Source organism: Balearica regulorum, chromosome 2 (genome assembly GCF_011004875.1).
Source record: "Balearica regulorum gibbericeps isolate bBalReg1 chromosome 2, bBalReg1.pri, whole genome shotgun sequence".
Classification (NCBI taxonomy): domain Eukaryota; kingdom Metazoa; phylum Chordata; class Aves; order Gruiformes; family Gruidae; genus Balearica; species Balearica regulorum.
Genome location: NC_046185.1, coordinates 72,570,786 through 72,593,691, shown reverse-complemented (window position 1 = coordinate 72,593,691; position 22,906 = coordinate 72,570,786). Strand labels below are relative to the sequence as shown.

Below are 22,906 nucleotides of genomic sequence, written 5' to 3'. Positions count from 1 at the left end.
GTCTTGGGAAACCGCTCCTACCAACCACTGCCAAGTTCCCTGTCACACATTACCTTCAGGATTAGCAAGCAGTAAGGGAAGCTGGGTTCTCTTCCCAGCTTGAGTTGCCAATTCCCATCTATCTCATTTTCAAACCATACTGGTTGATATATCATAGTAAAAGAGAGCATGTTATACGGCCTGCTGACCAAGCTGTGGCTGTGTGTTCCCATATGTCAGCCTTGGTCTTTTGGACAAATACCAATTCGGCTAATTGCTCTTTTTCCTCCTAGTTTCAATTTGATTCATTCCTCTGTTTCTTGTCCTAAATAATTTTTCAGTTTTGATGTAGATTGTTACTTTTTTTTTCCATAACAAAAGCCAGTGTTCTTAATAGTGAGACAGAAAAGAACTACATATTGAAATTTATTAGAATCCTTTTGGAGAGAAGGAAAACTTTTGCTAATGTTTAGGTTGCTAATATATTATGTTGCTAATATATTTAGTAACACTAGAATGTTAAATTGCTGGAGGCACTAACAGTTGCCATTCCACGTAGAAAGCATACATATATTTTTCTTTATTATGGCATTGGTGTTCTTGTACTAACTTTATATGCTGACATCCTTTTTTTTCCCTAGTTTGTGGTGGCCTTGTCTGTCCTTTCATATGAAGGACAAATCAACAAACTGATTTCCACATCTCTTTGGTACCTCTCTAGAGACTCTCAAATCGGATGAGTTATGTGTAAATGGGATGCCGAAGCCCTTATAGGCACAGATTACTGTTGCCACGACTAAGAGACTTAACTTTGCTGGCTGTAGTGGGCTCAGCAATTTCTGCATGTGACAAAATCAGAGAGAGGGAAAGAGAGAGGGTGCAGTTTCTGAGAGGGAATGGCTGACAGCACAGCTTGACCACCCAACAACTAAGGACTATTTTCCTCATTTTGCAAATGGTGTTGTAATGAAGCAGACAGAGCAGCTTGCTCCAGCTCACACTAGGTCTTTGACATTTCATGTGGAAAAGAGGTTTTTAATTCCTAACCAATAAGCTCAGAAAAAGGCAGAGGGTCTGCAATTCTGCTGCATAAGGACAGCAAATTCATTTTGTATTAAAAGCTTGGAGATTCTCAGTGATGAAAGGAACGGTATCAGTATAAGATCATTATCATGTAATTGCACTCATGCCTTTCAGAAGGCACAGCTAGAGCAATAATTAGCATCCCCCTTCATTTTCAGCTGTAGTAGGCAAAAACATAAAGATAGTGCTAGTTACTCACAAACTGTACTGCCTCGTTAACTTCCTCACACGAGAAACTTTGATCTCCTGCTTTTCTGTAGGGCCAGTTGATGGCGTAGTTTCAGGTCGCACTGGAGCTGGACTTCTATAAATAACAAGAAAAATATATGTGGTGCAGTCTTTATTTAAACTACTTCAGTCACATCAACAAAGTTCTAACTCATCAACACATATTTATCTTGCAAAGTGGCAAGTGTCCATTGAAGTTCAGCCTTTTGTTCCATTTATAGTTCACAGGCCAGTGTGCATGAACAGAAAAGGATGTGCGAACTCACCCTTCTGTGCATTGCATACCATTTATAAAAGCAGCAACTGATTACAAATCCAGAGCCTATGTAAGAGATCATGTGGAAACGTCACTGTTTCCAAAATACAACATTTTAATAACAGTCCACCAATTGTGTCAGAAACATTTTTACAAAAAACATCTTTAACAAAAACTATTATTTCATGAATTGTGAAACCTGTTCTGCTTAAAATAGTTTTTACCTGAAATTAAACATTATCCCTCTGCATTTGAAAGAGCAGCTCAAGGGAAATGAACTAATGAATTTGATCCAAGAAAAGGATACTTGCTAGAAAAAAAGCAAAAATCAGACATGTTTCAGATGCTTATGAATGTGAAATACATCTGCAGAGCTCCAGCAAAGGATAGAAATGGGAATGAGGAGACCCACACAAAAGGATCTTCTCCTTAACCATTTATCAGTAGATTTAACTAAGGCTTGAATACAAATAACATAAATACTAAACTCCCAAGATCTTCACGACCTTGGGAGGAAACCATTTCAACTGTGAGCTTGAGTAGCATGAAGACACATGAATCATCCTAAATACTACTTTTATCTGAAGCAACACATTATGATTAAATGTACCATATGTGTATTACAAATGCTATAAACATAATAAATATGCCAAACATTAAAAGAGTAATTTGAAAGTCTTGATTAATAATTTGTGAAATGCTATTCAGTAAGATACTGAGTTAATACTTAAGCAGCCCTACTGATTGTTGGTAGGACTGCTCATGCACTGAGGTACATTCCACAACTGGCAAAGTGGCACAATATTGTCACTAATATTATAATTTTAGGTTGATTTTATTAAGCCTATTTGCATCATATTAGCCGTCTAAAGCTCTAATAAGATAAGCATATTTAATCCTCACAATTGCGATTCCCTCTGATGCCCCTGTGGGTTTTAAGCTTCATTAACTCTGTTAACTTCTGAACCTGCTGTCCAGCTATGACAGAACCTACCGGGATGGCACAGCCTTCAGATGATTATATCTTCAGTTTTTCTATGTGTTTTTTAGTCTTTGGGGAAGTCACAGAGCATAAGCTGGTGCAATGGGAAGTAAAAGAGTGCAAATGACATACATAAATCATAAACCTGACTCTACTAGTTCCACTTCTTATGAAACAACTTTTGTTGATTTTTTTTCCTGCTCTTTGATCCCATTAATTTCATGATGTCAGTACAGATAACAGCAAAATTCATATCTTGCCCCTTCCCAAATCCCAGTTTCAGGGTCAGTCATTTATATCGCAGATTCACAATGAGATTAATGCAGAAAAATCCAGCCAGATTTTCAGACCTTTTGCTGAGTTTGTTAGGCTGGCAAATAATGGGAGAATAAGAGAAGAAAAAAGCCTATACCATCTTGTTTTAATCTTGAAGTCAGTACATCTGATCTGGAAATCTGTGAATCAACATCATGATGGAAGCCTCCAATGTAATTTTGATCAAGTCAGGCTTCAGAGTGGATAGTACATAGAGTTCAGAATAGCTCTAGCTATTTTCTTAGATAACTTTTGCTCAACCAAAGGTAGCTTTGGACAACTGAAAAAACCCTACTAGCTCAATTTACCCAAAGTGATTTTCAATTCAAATTCTGACATAAGCAGGATAAATATGTTAAGACCCGTTTAACAACTGGATCTGATGGTCAAATCCTCAAGGGCTGTGAATGTGTGCAATGCCATTATTTTCAGCTCAAGTCTTCTGAAATACATTAGCTGAAATTCTTGCTCTGAATGAGTAGTCCTCACAATTATCAAATACCTTTATAAGAGGGCACTTACAAGTTTTAAACCTTCTCATCAACCCAGTGAAAGCAGAAACCAAAATAGTGGTATAAACAACATGTGAGTTGAAAAATGTTTCCTCAAAACAATAACAAGCGATGCACTAATACTATCAAGATGCTCAGGGAACAGCAGAGTGTGGAGATGGTAACAAATATATTTCCAGTTCACGGCTACTTCAAATTTCTCAAGACAACATTATAATCTGTAATGAAAGTAAATCAGATATTTTCACACAAAGGAAATTTTGAAATTATAATTTCAGTTCCTTTAAAAAGTCTCATTTTACAAAGCCTATATAGCTCCTTTTGATTTTCATGGTTTGCAATTTAAATAAAAGGAGAGGAGGTTGGACTTTCAAATCAGTTATTTCAATTGCCAAAATCAAATTTTTGTTTGAAAATATATTGTGCAATTTTGTAACTAAAGCAGTTTAGAATGATTTCAAAGCAAGTTATGAAACTGATTTATATATATATGAAACATTTCAAAGTTCTAAGTCTGAATTAATACTGAAAAAAGTTTCACATGAAAAATTTCACTTCACTGTGAACAAAAGTGTTTGAGAACCAACAGGACCTACTCTCTAATCCAACAAGTAGATGAAAATGGTATTATCTTCCTTTGAATGCTGCAAATTTTCAAGTGAATAATAACAAAAAAAAGCCAAGATACAGTAACACTAGACACACCTACTCCTATTGTGGTGATTGTAACTGCTCAGATAAACTTGTATTTTGTATCATGCCAGTAAAGTATCCCACTCACTTCTTTTGCAAAAGCAATACAGTTTTTAAGAGCAAAACTTCTTTCCCTTATTATAAAATCTTGCCATCATTTTTGTTAGAGGCTGGATGCACTGACTGATATTTATCCAGCCTCTGGGTGAGGCACAAGCACCATTTAGTTCATAGAACCGTGGAATCATAGAACGGTTTGGGTTGGAAGGGACCTTAAAGATCATCTAGTTCCAACCCCCCCTGCTGTGGGGAGGGACACCCTCCACTAGACCACATTGCCCAAAGCCCCATCCAACCTGGTCTTAAACACTTCCAGGGATGGGGCATCCACAGCTTCTCTGGGAAACCTGTTCCAGTGCCTCACCACCCTCACAGGGAAGAATTTCTTTCTAACATCTAATCTAAATCGACCCTCCTTCAGCTTAAACCCATTACCCCTTGTCCTGTCACTACACTCCCCCATAAACAGCCCCTCACCAGCTTTCCTGTGGGCCCCTTCAGGTACTGGAAGGCCGCAATTAGATCTCCCTGGAGCCTTCTCTTCTCCAGGTTGAACAATCCCAACTCTCTCAGCCTGCGTTCACAGGAGAGGTGCTCCAGCCCTCTCATCAGCTTCATGGCCCTCCTCTGGACTCGCTCCAACAGCTCCATGTCTCTCCTGTACTGGGGCCCCCAGAGCTGGATGCACTACTCCAGGTGGGGTCTCACCAGAGCGGAGTAGAGTTGCACATTTCAAGAGGCTGCAGGTTAGCTAGGGTGTAAATTGAAGCTATATCTGAACGAAAAGGAGGAGTGGCAATGCCTCCATCCAAAGAGGCTGACTGAATCCAGTCTACCATAAACACGAGATGAAATGCTAGACTAGTCCTACCAACTGCAGAGCTGCATTTCTGCCCTCATTAAAACCTTGCCAGGTTAACTGTTTCCACACCAGCTTAAAAAATCCGTGACAGCTCCTGTTTCATCTCCAAACGCTCTTCCTCGGTCTGAACATGCTCAAAACTGTTGCTACTCTCACATCAGCAACCGGACGCAAGAAGTGCTCAGCCTGATCAACTCAGAGCCTGATCTGTGTTTTAAAAATGGCAGGCTTTTAATATCACACAAACTCTTAAAAAAAATCTCATTGATATTCCTGAAAAAGAAGCAACTATAAAGACTATAAAGCAGTATAACTTCTATTGTTTCCTTTTGAATTCTACCGCCAGAATAAATTATCTTATATGGAAATATACGATTCTTGAAGAAAAGCCTTGTCATTATTTTGGCTATTTAAATAGAGTTATTATGTGCAGGTATAACCATTTGTAGTTTATAGTCCTATATAAACTACATAGCTATATAAACTACATAGATGTATAAACTACATAGCTATAGTACAGCTTGAACAAAACCTGAAGTGTTGAAAGATCAGCAGGACTGAGGAAAAAAAAACAAAGAGAAAAAACATGCAATGTATTACAGTTCCTTTATAAGGGTCTGTTTCAATGTCCTTAATTCCTAAGAAACCTTTTTTCTGTAACAGTATCCAACCACTACAGCATAAAAATGAAGGTACTGAACCAAGACAGAGTTACTTAATGACTTGGCACCTTACATAAAAATCTGTCACTTCCTGGTGAGAATGACAATAACAACCATGAATGTCAGCATGCAGTGGCAGGTCATCAGAAGCTGCCCGTGCGCTGAGAGCCCCAGCACGCTCCCGAGCAGCAGCCAGCATGCTCTACTGAACCAGCCTCAGCCCATTTTACAAGCCTGTGCAGAAATATAAACAAGTCCTAGAGAGAGATCCCCCCAAACCCAAGATATTTGTTTTGTTCTCAGAGTAGCAGCCAACATGATGACTGAAACCAAAACTGCTCACAAAAAACCTATGCTGTGGAACATTTCAAGTGACCACAGACGTCCACTGACTTAGGTTGAATCTTCCTCAGGGTCATGAATGTACCTGCTCGTGCCACAGGACTCGGGGGGCTCCCACCCCACCCTGGCTCAGCTGTAATAGGGAGACTAATTCACAAGGCTGGGGCACGGCTGCTTCCTGCACCGCCCCGTTATGTACTGTGGCTTCTACAGACTGACACGCCTTTCTCCTCTGCTGCTAAGCTGGCTCTGGGCAGACCTACATATTTGGTTGAAACGTGGCAAGTGGGCCATGTGGGAGCAAACAACTGTGCACCTAATAAGCTGAAAGGGATAAAATAACTTCTCTTTCCCTGGATGATCCAGTTCAGAATTTTAAAACCATCAAAGTCTGCTGGGGAACCCGCTTTCTGTGTTTGTCTTTAGCAGGTTTTATCCTCTTTGTTTCTATTTGTGCCTATTTTGATGTCTGGAACAAGCTCTCCCTCCATCCTCTCATCCTCCCAGAACTCCCTTTGAGTGGCAATATGGTAGTGAAATGTTTAGAAGGAAAAGCAAAGAAGAAAAGAAGAAAAATATTTGATAGATGCATTCTCTTGTGTGTCTGTTTGCGTTTGCATGGCAAGGTTTTGGTAGCAGGGAGGCTACAGAGGTGGCTTCTGTGACAAGTTTTTATAAGCTTGCCCCATGCCCGATAGAGCCAATGCCAGACGGCTCCAAAATGGACCCACCACTGGCCAAGGCCAATCCCATCAGCAATAATGGTAGTGCCTCTGGGATAACAGAGTTCAGAAGGGGAAAAACCACCAAGAACAATTGTAGCCAGAAAGAAGAGTGAGAATATGTGAGAGGAACAACTCTGCAGACACCAAGGTCAGTGAAGAAGGAGGGGGAGGAGGTACTTCAGGTGCCAGAACAGAGATTCCCTTGCAGCAGCCTGTGGAGAAGATCATGGTGAGGCAGGCTGTCCCCCTGCAGCCCCTGGAGGATGATGGTGGAGCAGGTATCCACCTGCAGCCCCTGGAGGACCTCACGCCAGAGCAGGTAGATGCCCGAAGGAGGCTGTGACCTCATGGGAAGCCCTACTGGAGCAGGATCCTGGCAGGACCTGTTGCCCCATGGAGAGAGAAGCCCAGGCTGGAGCAGGTTTGCTGGCAGGACTTGTGACCCCGTGGGGAACCCACGCTGGAGCAGTCTGTTCCTGACAGACTGCACCCCATGGAAGGGACCTATGCTGGAGCAGTTGTTGAAGAACTGCAGCCTGTGGGAAGGAGCCATGTTGGAGAAGTCTGTGGAGGACTGTCTCCCGTGGGAAGGACCCCACGCTGGAGCAGGGGCAGAGTGTGAGGAGTCCTCCCCCTGAGGAGGAAGGAGCGGCAGAGACAACGTGTGATCAACTGACCACAACACCCATTCCCCGTCCCTCTGTGCTGCTGGTAAGTAGAGAAAATTGGGACTGAAGTTGAGCCCAGGAAGAAGGGAGGGGTGGGGGGAAGTTGTTTTAAAGATTTGGGTTTATTTCTCATTACTCTGATTTGATTGGTAATAAATTAAATTAATTTTCCTGAGTTGAGCCTGTTTTGTTTGTGATAGTAATTCGTGAGTGATCTCTCCCTGTCCTTATCTTGACCCCTGAGCCGAGCCTTGTATTTTCTCTCCCCTGTCCAGCTGAGGAAGGGAGTGATAGAGCAGCTTTGGTGGGCACCTGGCCTCCAGCCAGGGTCAACCCACCACAGTATCGAAGACATAGCCTAACAAGCAAACACACACAAACATGCAAATCTCTTCTAAGTCTGTGACCTAAGGGTTTCACACTTACTTCTTTTCCAAAGTTATGGCCATCTGAAGTTAAGAAACAAGAATATGTGCTTTTTCTCTCTGATAAGGTAGCTTTTCCCAAAAGACAAGTTAGGCCTCCAAAATGTTACTTGGACATCTGAAAGCTATTGCCACCATTAAACTTTCTGAATAAAGGTTTTTTCTTCTTTTTACCTTTTACACCCACCCCCACCCCCCCACCCCCAATATAGATTGCAGATATACGACAAAGTTCCTTGCTACAGAGCAGCAGCCTAAGCCAAAAAGAGCTTGTGGGCTTTCCTTACCCTCCTCCCTTGAGTTCTGTTTCTTTTCAAAGAAAAAAATTCCATCCCCTCCCTTGTCCTTATAGTGAAAATGTATCTGCAGTCTAGACAAAAATGTGATGCTCCTGCGGTTCAACAAATAGATAATGATGACACAGAAACTGTTCTTTTCCCCCAGCTCAGAGTAATGTTGCAGGCTAACACCCAGTATCTAAGGTCAAACTGAGCTACAAATCCCACCTCTCCATACAGCAACCAGGACTGCCATTATAAATGCTGTGGTTTCCAAAGAGCCTAGGCGCAGTTTAAGGCAACGGCCAAAGAAATGCACCCGAGTGGGGTATTTCATCAACTTAACCTCATCTGAAAGGTCTGAGTACTGCTACTTTCTCTGTAGTTCAGATTAAGAATACAATTACAAACAATTCATCAGCATCTGACTTCAGGTGACAGGTCAAAGAGGTCTTTAATACTTGGAATGAAGTCAAAGAACATACCTAGGTGTCCTATCTTTAATGCAGACTGGCATGCAAAGGGTATGCAAGAGTTCAGCTTGAAGTTATACTTTGATGCAGAAATTACTGGTTGAGGTTCCTGTAAAAAGCCAGAGTAGCAGATCCATTAACCTGTCCACTGAATTGAGGCCAGGCTGATGTGTATTTAGCTATTCGCTTTGTTCTTGGAAACACTAGTTGAAATTTTTCAGTTGGAGAATGAGTATTTTTTATTTTTTAGGATTAAGATTGAATGAAAAAGCAGCTTTTTAAAAGCAATTAATATTTGTTAGGAAGAAGTCAACAGAGATAATGTTTAGTTTTCCTAGAATATTTCATAATACATTTGGAAGGCGATATTTAAATGTTTCAGACTCAAGGCCAGACTGGATGTGGCTTTGGGCAACCTGGTGTAGTGGAGGGTGTCCCTGCCCCTGGCAGGGAGGTTGGAACTAAATGATCTTTGATTCTATGATTCTATGACTCTGCCTCATAGAGTTAAGTCCATTCTGATTGTAAGAAAACACAACCTGCTTGGATTCACTGAGGTTCATATCAAGTAAAACCAAGCATATAATTTTTTATGACCTTCAGTTCTGACCTTCCTAAAAGTTCTTTTTTATACATCTATTTTTCTAGGGAACTGGAAGTCTTTGACTTGAGGAAACAAGCTATCCATAATCATCCAGGTGACATGCCTATTCTTAGCCTCCAAATGTCAACGTGGACATCTCCTACCACAGCTCTTTCTGGATGGCTGGTCCAAAACTTCAGCCCTGTGATGCTTAGAAACTACCTGCCTAGAAACTGTCCACGGTTAAGGCCTCAGACTTGAAGACCTGGTGTCGGTTTGTGGTCTTTGTAAGAACAGCTGTTAGATACAGTGTCCAACAGAGCTTTGTGGGCCACAGCTGTCTCTATCAGTTGAAATTTCTAAATAAAAAATCAGTTCATGTGCCTCGAAGTCTTAAGCAGCTGCACAATAAATTCCACTTCTCTGAGAACACTACTACCACTCCAGAACCCTGGCTTTCCTTACAAAAAAGGAAAGTTGTTTTTTTTTCTTTAAAAAATGTTGTCTTGAGGAGTTATGATTCCAAAGACTCCTAAGTCAGTGTCACTGACAGAAAAAGTCAGTGCACAGAGTACACGTTGTTGGATAAGCTCGAACAAACTGCCAGTGCACATACCTACATGCTGTTGGAAAGCTACCCTGATATTCACTGGAAGTGTATGTATAAAGACAGACACTGAGGTGTTAGTTTCAGATCCAAAACGTGTACAGATTAGGCAAACATCAGTACGCTTTGCACCTTGCTTATATGGTCATATCCTGAGAGCACCTGCAGAGAGCCAAAGTTCTCTGAAAAAACTAGTTTGGATTGCCACTGCACCAGGTATGTCAGCAGGATGTTAGCGCAGATAATTCAAATGTTAATATAGTTTGTGCAGGTGAGAAAGGAAAGGGAAAAACACAAGAATGCAGACATTGCTTTGAGTCACACTTCTCCCTTGATGATACACGAATGTTATATGTAAGAAGTATCATCACTTCGGTCAGAAAAGGTGTAGGACATATTCACATAAATTGAAAAGCAGCCAAACTCAAAGCCTACTGTACATTCGATCCACAAGCCACAGCAGGGGAATCGCATTCTGACAATCTGCATGAACAAAGCTTACTCTGCATTGGGCATTCAGAAGAGTGGCTGTGATTATTTCTCCTGATTCATCTGTACCCCGTATAACTTGATATAATTTAATATTTTCCACCCTTCTTTTCTGGTGTGCAGCATCATCAAGCTCTGTGAGATAACATTTAATTTTATGTTACGTGTTGAGCAGCTCCTAATGTAATTAGTCTTAATGTAATAGCATAATTTGGTTTTGGATGGGAAGATTTACAAAGAAAATTACAATAAATGAATGCACAAAGCACCAGCTGGTGCTTACACCTACTCCCACATAAGAAGAATATTGCTATTTGCAATCCTATGTAAGATGAGATAATTTGGATAACAAGGATCAACAAAGGGTGATGCAGCAGTTGGTCTAAACAGAAAGAAATCCACAGACAAATCCTGAACCATGTCGGATGTAAAGCATGCCAAAGCTGGTAGCAATCCAAAAGCATGTTGTAAGGGCAAATAAATATTGCAGTCCATAAATGTGCACCACATGGTGCACAACAGCAAGTGGCAACAGTGACAAGAACAGTAATAACTGACCAGCCAACTTGAGGGCTTCAGCTGAAGAGGATGCTTGACTGACAAACTTGGCCACCTCCCTCAGAAATGCAGAAACTTGCATTTACACGTTTGATCAGTATTTTGCATAAGAGGCTGTATAATGTCCATCCTTGGAGGTTTTCAAAATTCAGCTAGACAAAGCCATGGCTGACCTGTTCTAGTGTTGGTGACAGTCCTGCTTTGAGCAGGAGGCTGGACTAAATGGCCTCCAGATGTCCCTTCCAGTCAACAGTTCTATAATTCTATGATAAGTAACTAAAATTTCTCAGAAACAATGTCAATTACTATTTGAATTTTCCAAAACATAACCTCAAAAGAGTGTATCTATTTTAACATCTGGGTAGTCTTGTGTGTAACAGTAAGCAGCTATGCACAAAATGAACACTAACATTTAGCAGATTAAGAAGGTGTTAGTGTTTACATGTACCAGCTCTTGAAGACCTTCATCCAGATCACCTGAGTGGGACATGTATCATGTCTAAGCTTTCCTGAGCTCCAGGTGACCATGAAGAAAAAAGTACATTATCAGCAAATCCTGTTGCCAGATAATTCCTGTATTACATATTTTACTTGAGTTGCTTACCAAACTTTGTTTAACTTTAGTCATTTTTGCTTACATTTCCACTGTCTGACTTGTCCCAGGACGAAACTCTGGCTTGGTGAACAGGCTATGCCCAAGGACAGGCAGTATTTTGCCTCATTCCAAAGTATTAGCAGTTCCTGACATCTGGACTATTTTGGTCTAATTCTTCACTCACTGGAATTCCTGAAGCCGGTACAGCAAAGTTATACCGAGGATTACATTCAGACATATTTGAAGAAGAGAACAAAATAAGAAAAGTGTAGACCTTTATGTTAAATATAGTCAAACTCTGTGTGAATATGTGTGCACATGCACACACATATACACGCTATAGGCTTACCCAGGTGGTCATAGCCAGAGAGAAAACAGATACTTCAAAGAGTTTTCGGGAGAAGTTCGTGTATAGGCACTGGGGAAGTTGTACAGATAGTGCTTCTGTCTGGCAAAGCTTTGAATAAGGAGAGGAATAGTGGAAGGAATGGGGTTCTGTGGTTAGCCATATATTTATTACATTTAAGAAATGAACCATTCTGGCAGTTAGGTGGTAAATTTCTGGAAAGAAAAATTAAGACGTTATCTTTCTAGCAGCCCATCCCTTTGCTAAGAAATGGGTGAGGTTTATAAAAAGGTGAAGAGGTGACTATGTGATTCACATTTGTTTGATATGCTGCAGGAGAGAGACCTCCACATCCCTAATCACTAGATGGGCCGGGCCTCTGATCAAGAGGAGAGTGTGACCAGAGATGATAAGAAACTGACTGACTACAATTTTCATTTTTATATCTCCTACAATATTTGATAGTTCCTTCATTATACGAATGTTCTGCCAGACAGCCTAAACCCTGATCTCTCAAAGCTAAAAAAATCAAATAAAAAAATCCCAGTGGGAGGCAGGGGATGAGAACCTTACCAAAACTATACATAAGAACATGCAGTAATCTCAAACCTGAATTAAATTAGATATCTAATCAGCAAATTCTGCCTGAACACTTCTCTCTCAACACTTCCATTTGTACACCAAATCAGATACCTGGGTGTAAGGAAGTTTCTACCAGACAGGGAAATACCTCTGTTACTTCCTCATAATGCCTTCTGGCCCATTCAGCACCATGACAGGTCCTTCTCTTACAACACTAAAGAAGATAATGTTCTGTTAGAAAGGCTGTTCTAGCTCTAATAGAAGATGAATTCCTCTTGTTGGTCATAAAAAGGACTGACATGATCACTGCCTCCTTTGCAGACTTGGGCCCTACATGCCAAAAGAAGTACCATTAAAAAAATCATTGCAAAATGACTGGCATTACAAATTCCAAACTAGATCAATGTTCACACAAACACATTTTTACATGCCTTAACAAAGCGTGCTTCACCACACAAGGTGGTAACTGCAAACTAACTGTATCTCTTCTTGATTTGATATAGGCAGTATAAAAAGCAAAATAATGCAAATACATAAGTAACACATTTTTTCAGGTATTTCTTCTTCCATAAACCAACATTACGTTCTGCCTTATCCAGAATGCTTATGCCCCAGCTATACAGCTGAGCTATACTTCTCTGTACGCATTACTTGAGTGTTGATGAAAATGTGTGTGCTTTCAAGTCTGTTACAACAGAGCTGTAATAAAAACACATCTAACTCTTCTTGGCAGAACTCCTGTGTCTTATCAAGATAACTCGTGGCTCTCCTATTTAACCTGCTTTTGAAATTCCCTTCCCATTAGCTGCTCTCATTTGACTTTGTTCAGCTGAGAGCTCTGTCATGTGCAGCCCAGGTGGATCCAGCTGAGGTAACCATACAACTTCCCCTGCTGCCACTGCCCAGATCTGCTGCTCTACTAGGGGTTATCAGCAAAGCAGCAGGGTCAGCAAGGGCAATGTATGACTGTGTCCCAATTCATAGTGCACTGTATCAGTCTTAATTGAGGATTAAGGAGAGTGTAAGCTAGGACACTGCAGCACGTCTTGGGTTGCTGAGTCACCAGCTTTTTCCGTTCTGAATGTGGGAACCAGCACTTGAAACAGTCTGGGGAAAAAAAAAAATCCTATCCAGAGGAGAGAAAGCTATAGAGACATACAGCACTGCTCTCCAAAAGCAGGGAGGATAGAGGACTGCATTCTTCTGTGCTCCCACATCTTCCTGCAGCTTAATCTGACGTATACAGGTTAGCTATTAACAGGAAGATCAGGAGACAACCTTGCACTTCCAGCCTGTGCACCAAATGACAAGGCAAATTTCACAAGCTCTCCCCTCCTGAAAGCTGACAAAATAGCGCAATTTCAGCTTCAGCTGTGGTGTTTTTTTTCCCCGTATTTAAAATGACTTAAATGTAGAAGGATCCACAGTTTGCCAACAGACACAGAAAACAGGTGAATAAACATGCCAGCTTTGCATAACCACAACATTATTCCGAGGCCGTGCCCAACAAAATGACTGGAGACCTGCTTGTAGCAAAAGTGGCTATACCACACATACATATGAGTAATTACTAGTTGAACCAGAACTAATTCTACAAAGAGCTATAGCAATTGTTAGCCAAATTAAGTCTGCTGTGGCAGATGCTAAAATAATTGCTCAGGGGGATTACAGGCCATATCCAAGCAGTTAATTCATTAGAAGTGTAATCTTCAGAGTGGCAATGGACGAACAGATAAAATGGTAGCAAAGAGAGCACCGTTCTTTAATCAAACAAGCACTCCTGCCGTTCTTCCTCACCTTCTCTTTCCCTGTTTGTATGAACAATTCATGCTTCAGTTAATGATCAAAACTGCATATGTTTGCTTACTAGCTGGCCTGAACAAATTTCCCAATGTCTTAAGTTTGGAAAAAACAGTGCTTTTTTGCTAGTGCATTGTACAGTCATCAGTAATCAAATACATGAAGTCGCTGTCCCTGCTATAAATCCTTTTAATGAAAAGAGTGGAGTATTGTTAAATAGCTGTGGCAGACACTGGTTTCAACTGACAAGATATTTCAGCAAACATTCTTCAAACATTCACAAAGGTTTTGTCTACAGGAATGTCTGCATGGGTTCTTGCAGGAATAAAAATTATATTCCACGGTGAGGGATTTTTCACAAAGCATACTTGTGTATTTCTCAACTAAAGAAGAGAAAAACTTTCAGGTGACTTGTCTGACCAGTATGAACTAACCCTTGGCTCTACTCAGATGCAATTCATAGCAGAGCAAAGGCTCATTTATGTCCATCCAAGTCCACAAAGTAGAGGTTATGGAGAATGTTATTGGTAAATAGGTCACCTGCAAAGGTGCATATGTCCCTGCAGAAAGGCAAGCCACTTGAAGGAGAAAGAGAATTGGTTAGACACTGAATTTATTTTGCATTATTCTCTGAGTTTTGAATGCAGACTGTTAAAATTGGTCTATCCCTGAGCATTGATTACTTGTATATTTATACCTCCAGGACACAGACACAAAGCAATAAAACAATACCATTTCATTTGGCACAACTGACTGTAGAGGAAACAATGCTTGACATAAACCAGATGAAAATAAATATTAGGCAAATATATACCAGACTGCTGCATATCAAGAACTCCAAAGTGGCTTTTACGAGTTTATAAGCTTGGATGTATGCAAAAGAAAACAGTAAATTAGTTTTGCAGCCAGGTTGCTATCCTTACTCCTGCTGAATAGTACTTCCCCTTACAAAGCACACAACTCATTTACACCTCAGCATGATGAAGAAGAAGCGAATCTATTACAAAATGTGAAAGGCTTTTCTACAGATGTTATGCAGAAGTTCAGCAAAGGTGAGTGAGGAAAACAAGTCTTTAGCCACGTTACACAAGGCTTTACAAATCTGGTCCTCCTGAACTGCGTCTGGAAGTGACTGCAATCCAACAAAGGGTGTTGTGGCAAAGACAATACATGAAACCCATTGCTATTAAACAAAGAAATAGGTTGCTGTGTAACTATGTGATGAATTTTCTCAGTAGTCCTAAGAGAGTTTTATAGAGGTCTAAAAAGGGCAGTGGCACAGGAGAAGAGTGGGTGATTCTAAATATTAAGTAGACTTTGCAGCCTCTTGGACAAACAAATGGGAAAATGCCTCTTCAAAATGGTGACCCAAAAAAAGGGAGATTACTATCCACCATCAACAGAATAAAAGTGCAATCCAAAGTAGTCAATACTGCCTGCAAATGAGCCATTTTTCTGAAGGCTGTACAACAAATGTCTTTTCTTCTGAACACCCCCGCACCCCCCCCAAACCAACCTTGCACAAATCAGAAAAATACAAACACAAGGATATTCCAGTTTGGACACTTAGCATGTTTCTGATAAAAAAGTTATGAAAACTGACTTATTTTTATATAGGCATTTCTAAGTTTGTCACGAGACTTGATTTTTTTTACCTTGAGCTTTTATCAATTGTTTAAGTATATACAGTCAGTCTGATTTTTAAAGTTGAGCTTTTATTAATTCTTCAACTATATCTGATATATGCATATAAAATAAGCACCCTTCTTACAGACACCATCTCCTCAGGTCATTGCTTGGTGAACTTTACATAGCAACTTGGGGATGAACAAATTGACCAGTAACACCTGTTTGAGATGATAATGTTTGGAAAATGCCTCACTATGTCATGCATTTATTTGATGTTCTCCCTACGGACAAGAAGCAACAGACCTTACATTAGGGTCCTGCAGGCTGGAGGTCTTACTGGGATTTACAAAAGAGGTCTCTTCTTTCACAGCCTGTTAAAAGAAGAAGCCAAAGTTTAGTACAACATCCATACACTTATGATAATACATCTGTTTATTAAAACAAAATAATCCTGTAAGCACCCCAGAAAGCTGCAATACCCAGAATGCCTACTCTGCCCAGATTTAAAAGGCACAGTAATTTTTTTTCAACTCCTACAGCTGAGATTCACTGTGATGAGCTACAATGTCCAATGTGCAGAGCAATAGTATTAATATGAGATTGGATAGGGATAGAGGAGGACAAAGAAAGGAACACTGATATTCATGGTTCCTGCTGAAAGCATCTGAGGAGAAATAATAAAAATCAACCCAGGCAAACATACTGTAGTTGAGTTGTTCTTTTAATTGGATTAGAATAAATATTTAATGTAGCCTAATCAAAATAATGATGCCAATTTTTCATTCAGTCTTTGAAAAATTAATTGAAAAATGGTATCCCCCTACGTATAATCACTCTGTACATGCAATTCACAGAAAATCTCACCCACTACTGCTCTCTGCTAAATTACAGAGTCCTGTCTCTCACATACCATTTGTCTATAGAGTTGAAAATACTAGTATTGCAAAATGACTTACATGAAAATTGCTTGATTACTGAGGAAACACCCAATTCAGGCAGGTGTTGGTAAATTACACTCTTCAACTGAGATGCAGGGTTCCACAATCCGTGTGTAAATGCCAGTGTCAGCGCAACACTGCACCCTTCTACAGAAAATACTGGCTGAAGACACGAGAGTATCTCCAAATCAGTAATGGACTTGACAGGCTCTGACATTTCCATTCTGCTAAATGGATAGAAGGGAACTGATACGGGCCTACAATACAGTGATTTTTCAGTGTTCAATATCTGAACCATAATAATTTGAGGCCATCAGTCCAGATCAAATTGAATTAAACATGTCAGTCTCATCCTCTTCAAAAAAGATGAGACAGGCTCCTTCAAATCCATCAAATACAAATCAAAGGATTTTACAGGCATGTAAAAATTATAAATTTGACATGAGACCTTCCATTCAACACATTAATGTATTCCATTTGAGGGTACTCGTAAGAGAAAAAACAAAATGAAAGCTGAGTTTCTTCTATACCTTAGCAATGAACTACAAAATATCAGTAGGGATGCTCAGTGCTTGGGGAAATTGCCCAAGCTGTGATAGTTTTAGGTTCAATGCTCTAAACATTAAGGAATCAGATAAAAGTAATCACACCATTGCCACCATTGTAACTCAGCCATCAAAAGTTTTGCAGCTAAAGTTTTCAGTGAATTAGCGTCACACTGTGAATAATTTCAGGACCAGGAATGCAATTTTAAAATTTTAATAAATTCCTAACTTTAAGAAATTTAGCTCAGCTCTAGAAATTTTTTTTTACTAGTCTTCTAGTAGATCTGTCTAGCATAATATTTATTCAAAATCTAGTGCTTTCTTGAAAGGAAAGAAGATGTGTTTTAAGGAACTGAGAGAAAGCATTGAAAATCATTCTTTGTTGGCATAGATGAGCACTGAAGTAATATTTCTTTGTTCTACAGAATTTATAATGCTTTTTATAAAGCGGTTGGGTTTCTGAAAGCTGTAAAAATGAATCCAGCTGTCAGAAACTTACAGTCTCTTCTTCCATGCTGATGTCTTAACAACATTTTATGAAGCCTGACAAGCTAGCTGCTTATTATGTGTCAAATTGGCTACTTTTTAAAACCATAAATTTTACTTTATTACAATTTTCACCAAATTAATTGAGCTGCATTTTAAGGTGCACTTGAACACAACAATAGAAAAGAGAATATGGAGATCAAGGATGCAAAGCAAGGGCTGTGACCAGGAATGAAATTTTTAAAATTTCACCTACTTGGTAAAACCCTTGGTTTCTTCTCAGCTCTGTGACCACATTACCATTTTCTTTTGCCTTCTCTGCATTGGAAGGCTAAGCTTGTGTCTCAAAAAGTGGTGTATTCCTAAACAGCATGATCAGCATTCTGAGGAGGTTCCCTTGGTATTAATTTTCTCTGTTATTACTCATGCTTTAGAGAACAGAAAAGACTCCTGTACCCACAAGTAAGTACTGCAGACCAGTGAGCAAGTAATCCCACTCTGAACTGGAGGGAGAGAGGGAGCATGTAAAGAAACTGAGAGGCCTGAACAGCTTCAGGTGATGCAGGTGTGCACACTGGGTACACATTAATAAGGATGGGTTAATTCTCCTCGCCCAGTGCCTCTCCTCCCTGCCTATGGATGAACAAACATAGGAGAATGTTCTATCTGCAAACATTTCTGCAAGGGCTTCAGCCAACAGGAACTGTACCACCCTTGCTTTACTTGTTGGCTTGTTGGGTTTTGGTTTGATTGTTTGTTTTCAGAAGGAGGTTAGTAAATCATCAGGGGACAGCATGTTTCTTTTATTTTTCCTCCTAACTCGGCAAGTCATATTCACTAACCGCACAAGGACTTCCTCAGGCTTACTGAAAAGATGTGAATGTAAAACAAGGGTTATACTTGTACACAACTCCCACAATATAATTCCCAGATGGTTTGCCTTCATTTGAAAACAAGTGTATGTGCTAGGGCCAGGATTTGGGTTTCCACTGCAGGATGCCCTCCATCAGTGGAACAAGGGAGTTTAGCCAAGGCTAGCAGGAGTTACCTGGTAGGGAACATATATGGAGAGCCAGGCAGAGGCTCTGTCACCCACAGAAAGCCCAACACCGAGCTGTGTAAGAAGGACAGAGGCAGCAGGATAGAGCTGCTCAGACCTCCTTAAGTAAGGCAAATTCTCCCTTCACCCAGAGGCTGCTGCTCTGAGAGAGGGAGGTTTCAGGGCATAGCAGACCTGGAAACTTCATTTATACAGAAGCAGATTCATTTAATAATTACCCAAAGTGAAACAACCTGGCTCTTCTGGCTACCAGACTGCAAAACAAACACAATTAAAGGTTGATCCATATAATCCATCTATACAATGCCATTCTCTTTTCTTATCTGCAGTGGGCCCAGATAAAAAGAAAAATTATTAAGGTTCCAATTTCATATGCCATTAACTTTCTGGATGGTGTTAGAAACAAAGGTAAAGCATTACTTTATCATACTAGAGACAAGAAACATGCCTGAACAGGAATGCCATTGTACAGGCTCTCTTCATAGATGATTGGTAAGAAATACCACTTTCACCAAAAGATGAAAAGAGGAGAATAGCATCTAAGTAATACCAAATTTTGTCCACTGCTGCTGTCCGGGCAGCCAGGTCCTTTGGAACTGCAGAGAGAGAAAGAGAAGTACCAGGGATGCCTCATCAGACCCTGTTGAGCGTTCCAGCAGGAGTGGAAATGCTTTCTGGCCAGTGGGAGCAACTCCACATATGAATTCATAAGCCTCAGTGGCTGGATTTGCTTAGTGAACTGCAGCTCCTTCTATTTTCTTCTGAAGGAAGAGCTAGCCCCATGATGATGGAGAACAGGACCTTGAAATGGGAACTGGTTGCACTAGGCACGTACCAAATGGGAGAACACAGGAAAGACACAATTTTGGCTGCAGCCTTCTGTGCTTCTGCACAGACAACTAATTCTGGCTGGGACTGTGGGCTGGTGAGCCTCCAGCAGAGCACTGGACAACACAGGCTGTGTTCTTCAAACCTCAAGCAAGCACCTTGGGGAAGCTAGTGTGTTCTGTGCCTCTCCTCCATTACAAGGGGCATTGCTGCAGCTCTCATCCCATCTGATCCACAATAGGAATATCTTGAATCAGCAAAAAAGCTGCATGAAGAACCTGATCACTGCAGCTGAGGGGGGTGTCAAGTTCTCATCTGAGAAAGACAAGGGCCTGGAAGGCTCTAATGAAATACATGATGTCTCTTTTTAGCAATTTCACAAAGTTCCTAGTTACAGAAAGGAAGGGGAAGCAACACAGCTTTCACGTGTTTGGAGATCTTCAATGACAAGGAAGCAGTGGCTCTCGCTGCAGTGGCCCGGAAATACTTCTCTGTCTTGGCTCTTTCTGGCTCTGTAATGATGCCAAGGAGGCCAGAAGCATACCAGGCTTTTCAGCTCTTCATCAACATTTTGTCATTTATCAGCCGCGCCAACTGTTGGCTGGTCTCATTAGATAATACAGGCTAAGCAACATATCATTGGGAAGAACATCCTGCCAAGGCAAACCTACCTTGGTGATTTAATATGTCAAATGTATCCTTTCAGGCAGAAAAGCATCATGGTTAGGTCTCTTGGGAACAGACTACTCTGTTTTTCTCCCTCTGAACAAGGCCTGGCCCCACGTGTCTGCTATGGCAAGGCTCCTAAGTATCACTGCAATTAACAGTAGTTGTCCCATCATGTACTAGCACTTATAGACATGCCAGCTAGGAGACACAGCTGACATATCCACAATGCGTCGCCACAGTCTTGTGACACCACTGCCACATTTGCCTCCAGTATCCCAGGGAATAAATTAAAGATTTCCCTTTTCCCACATTCTGTTTATCTAAATCCTGCCACCCCTTCTGTATCTCAGCAAGGCTGCCACATCATTTCCTCAGCTCCTTCCCTGACTTTGAGGTATCATTGCTGACACACTTCTAATGAGCTGCCACGCATCATATATTGATCACTCTGGCCCACACACATTCAAAATCTTGTATTTTTATACATTGACACCCTTCATTTCCTGTAGCCTCGCTTTTAAAGTTAAGCAGACTTGTTTCAATGTAGCAACTGAACACCGAAGATTTGAAGCAGAGCCATTTTTGAATTCCATTGTTATGAGCAATTATAACTGACGCGATGTCATGCTCGCTGCTGTTTGAGTCAAGAGTCCCAGTGCAGTTGCTTCTTTTTACATAGCCTGAAATTCAACGGTGAATTTATTGCTCATCCAAGTGGGTGACTAACAGCAACAGCTTTAGCAAAGCGTCGTGTACATAAGGAGCTGTGCAAGCTTCCCCCACAGCCTGAACACCTCAGCTGTGACCTGTTATACTCACGTAATTCCAGCTCTGATCTCTGTGCGAAGACTGTCAAATTGTGCAGTAGCTCTGTGCTGTGAATAAGGATGGGTGGAGGGAGGGAGGAAAGGAGGAGAGGGAAGTAAACAGCATCTAATTCATGATGGAAAGAGGTTAAAATGTTGGAAAAGCTGATCCTTTCAAGGTACTTAAGTCAACATCTAGTGAAAGCTAAGATCTCCTCTGGGGATCCAGAAGGATTTGTTTAAGTCCTATTATAAGAAAGATCACATAAGATTATAAATCCTCAAGTGTCTTCCCCTCACCTACTCTATTTTCATTCATGACCTGATTAGGATTGGAATCCAGATCCCCTTAAGTGAGTAAAACTCCAAAGACCCAGCTCACATAAAGACAGCAATTTTTTTCTAGAAATACATGGCAAAAGCATGTGGACTTTGAAGCTGACAAGTCCTTACACTTGAATCTTTCCTTAAAGGAGACAGCACAATGAAAAAGGCCAAGAATCATCAAAACTGTAGCTAAGAAAGACTAGCACTGTGAGTCACCTCACTTATGCACCCTTTCTACCATAAATAATGCATAGATCCCAGCCTCATTTACATTTGCAGCCATGGCTTGCATCTATGTAGAGAGCACAGGCTGCAGGATGACACCTGTACCCATGCATGTCCTGAGACATTTTCTGTACCCAGTCCTTTCCTTGAGGCAACTCTAGACAGGACAAGCAAACAGCACTTAATCATATATTTGCAATACTTAAAGCATAATGACATGATCATTGGCCTGTACCTGTTTATAGGACAGGGAGGAAAAAGAGAGATGGCTAACAACGCTGGCCTAAAAATTTACATGTATATAAGCTTGTGAAGAAAGTTAGTGTGCGAAAAGGGCTAGAGGATAGAACGTCCCTTTGTTCAGCGTAAATGTCCCTTTGTCTACTGAGAATCAAGGCAGGGGAATCAATTGCTCAAGAACCCAAACTTGGCTGATAGAAGATACTCGTGTCAGCCAAGAGTTTCCCTTGGGGCTGATAAAGCAGAAGTGAATGGGATTTTGTATGCTCTTTGTAACTCCCCATCTCCAAACTACCTCTTCCCACTATTTTTTTCTTAACAAAACCCCCATAATGCTCAGCGAGGAACAGCTCAGTGGTAAGGTCTCCTCTGTCTGTCTTCCATAAACAACACTGCAAAAATATATCTTAAAAGTGCGCTTGGCCTTCCCTTGTCTTCAGAGAAAGATGCGAGTAATGCGAAAATCAGCTGCAGTAGATATCTATGAGAAACAGGATCTCAGTTCCTTCCTTGTGCTAACCTGCTAGTCTTACATCAACCCAAGGATTAGGAAACCCTGGGTAACAGGTGGAGAATACAAACACCGCTTGTAGAAGACAGACTACGAGAACACAGCACATGCTGCCCGCCAGAAGTAAAAGCCCTGGTGAGATAGCTGCGCATTTGCTCACGAGCCTGTGCTTAATTCTAAGGATAATTAGGATTTGCCTGGAGCCAAAGTGGATATAAATAGCAACTGAAACCTGCTAGTATCTTTCCCCCATCAGTCGGACCACGAACTGTTTGGCAAAAGGGACTCTTTGTGATACTAACAAGTCGTCTGATCAATCACAGCATATCAGCACTGACTCATGCAAGCTGTAAAGGGGGTTTAAATGCCAGGGAGAGCTGGTCTTTTGTATTCTGGCAGCTCCTCACTGCTGCTTTATACTGCTCCCTCTCAAATGAAGAGCCTGGAATAAATGCAAAAAAAGGAAGGAAAAAAAAAGAAAAAACGATGTCAGTTGCTTCACAGTGTTTAGTGCTCCCCTGGAGCTTAATTATGTGGGA

At 40.9% G+C, this 22,906-nt stretch overlaps 1 protein-coding gene across 3 annotated transcripts in view; it reads right to left on the bottom strand.

Moving 5' to 3' along the window:
• Positions 1-22,906, bottom strand: part of EPB41L4B (erythrocyte membrane protein band 4.1 like 4B) — a 196,230-nt gene that overhangs the window by 31,212 nt on the left and 142,112 nt on the right. For all 3 annotated transcript variants that reach the window (XM_075744687.1, XM_075744688.1, XM_075744689.1), the window contains exons 19-20: positions 16,036-16,103; positions 1,262-1,366 (exon numbers count right to left, since the gene is read on the bottom strand). In XM_075744687.1, the coding sequence (XP_075600802.1) occupies positions 1,262-1,366; positions 16,036-16,103 (173 nt within the window). The remainder of the gene's footprint in view (positions 1-1,261; positions 1,367-16,035; positions 16,104-22,906) is intronic.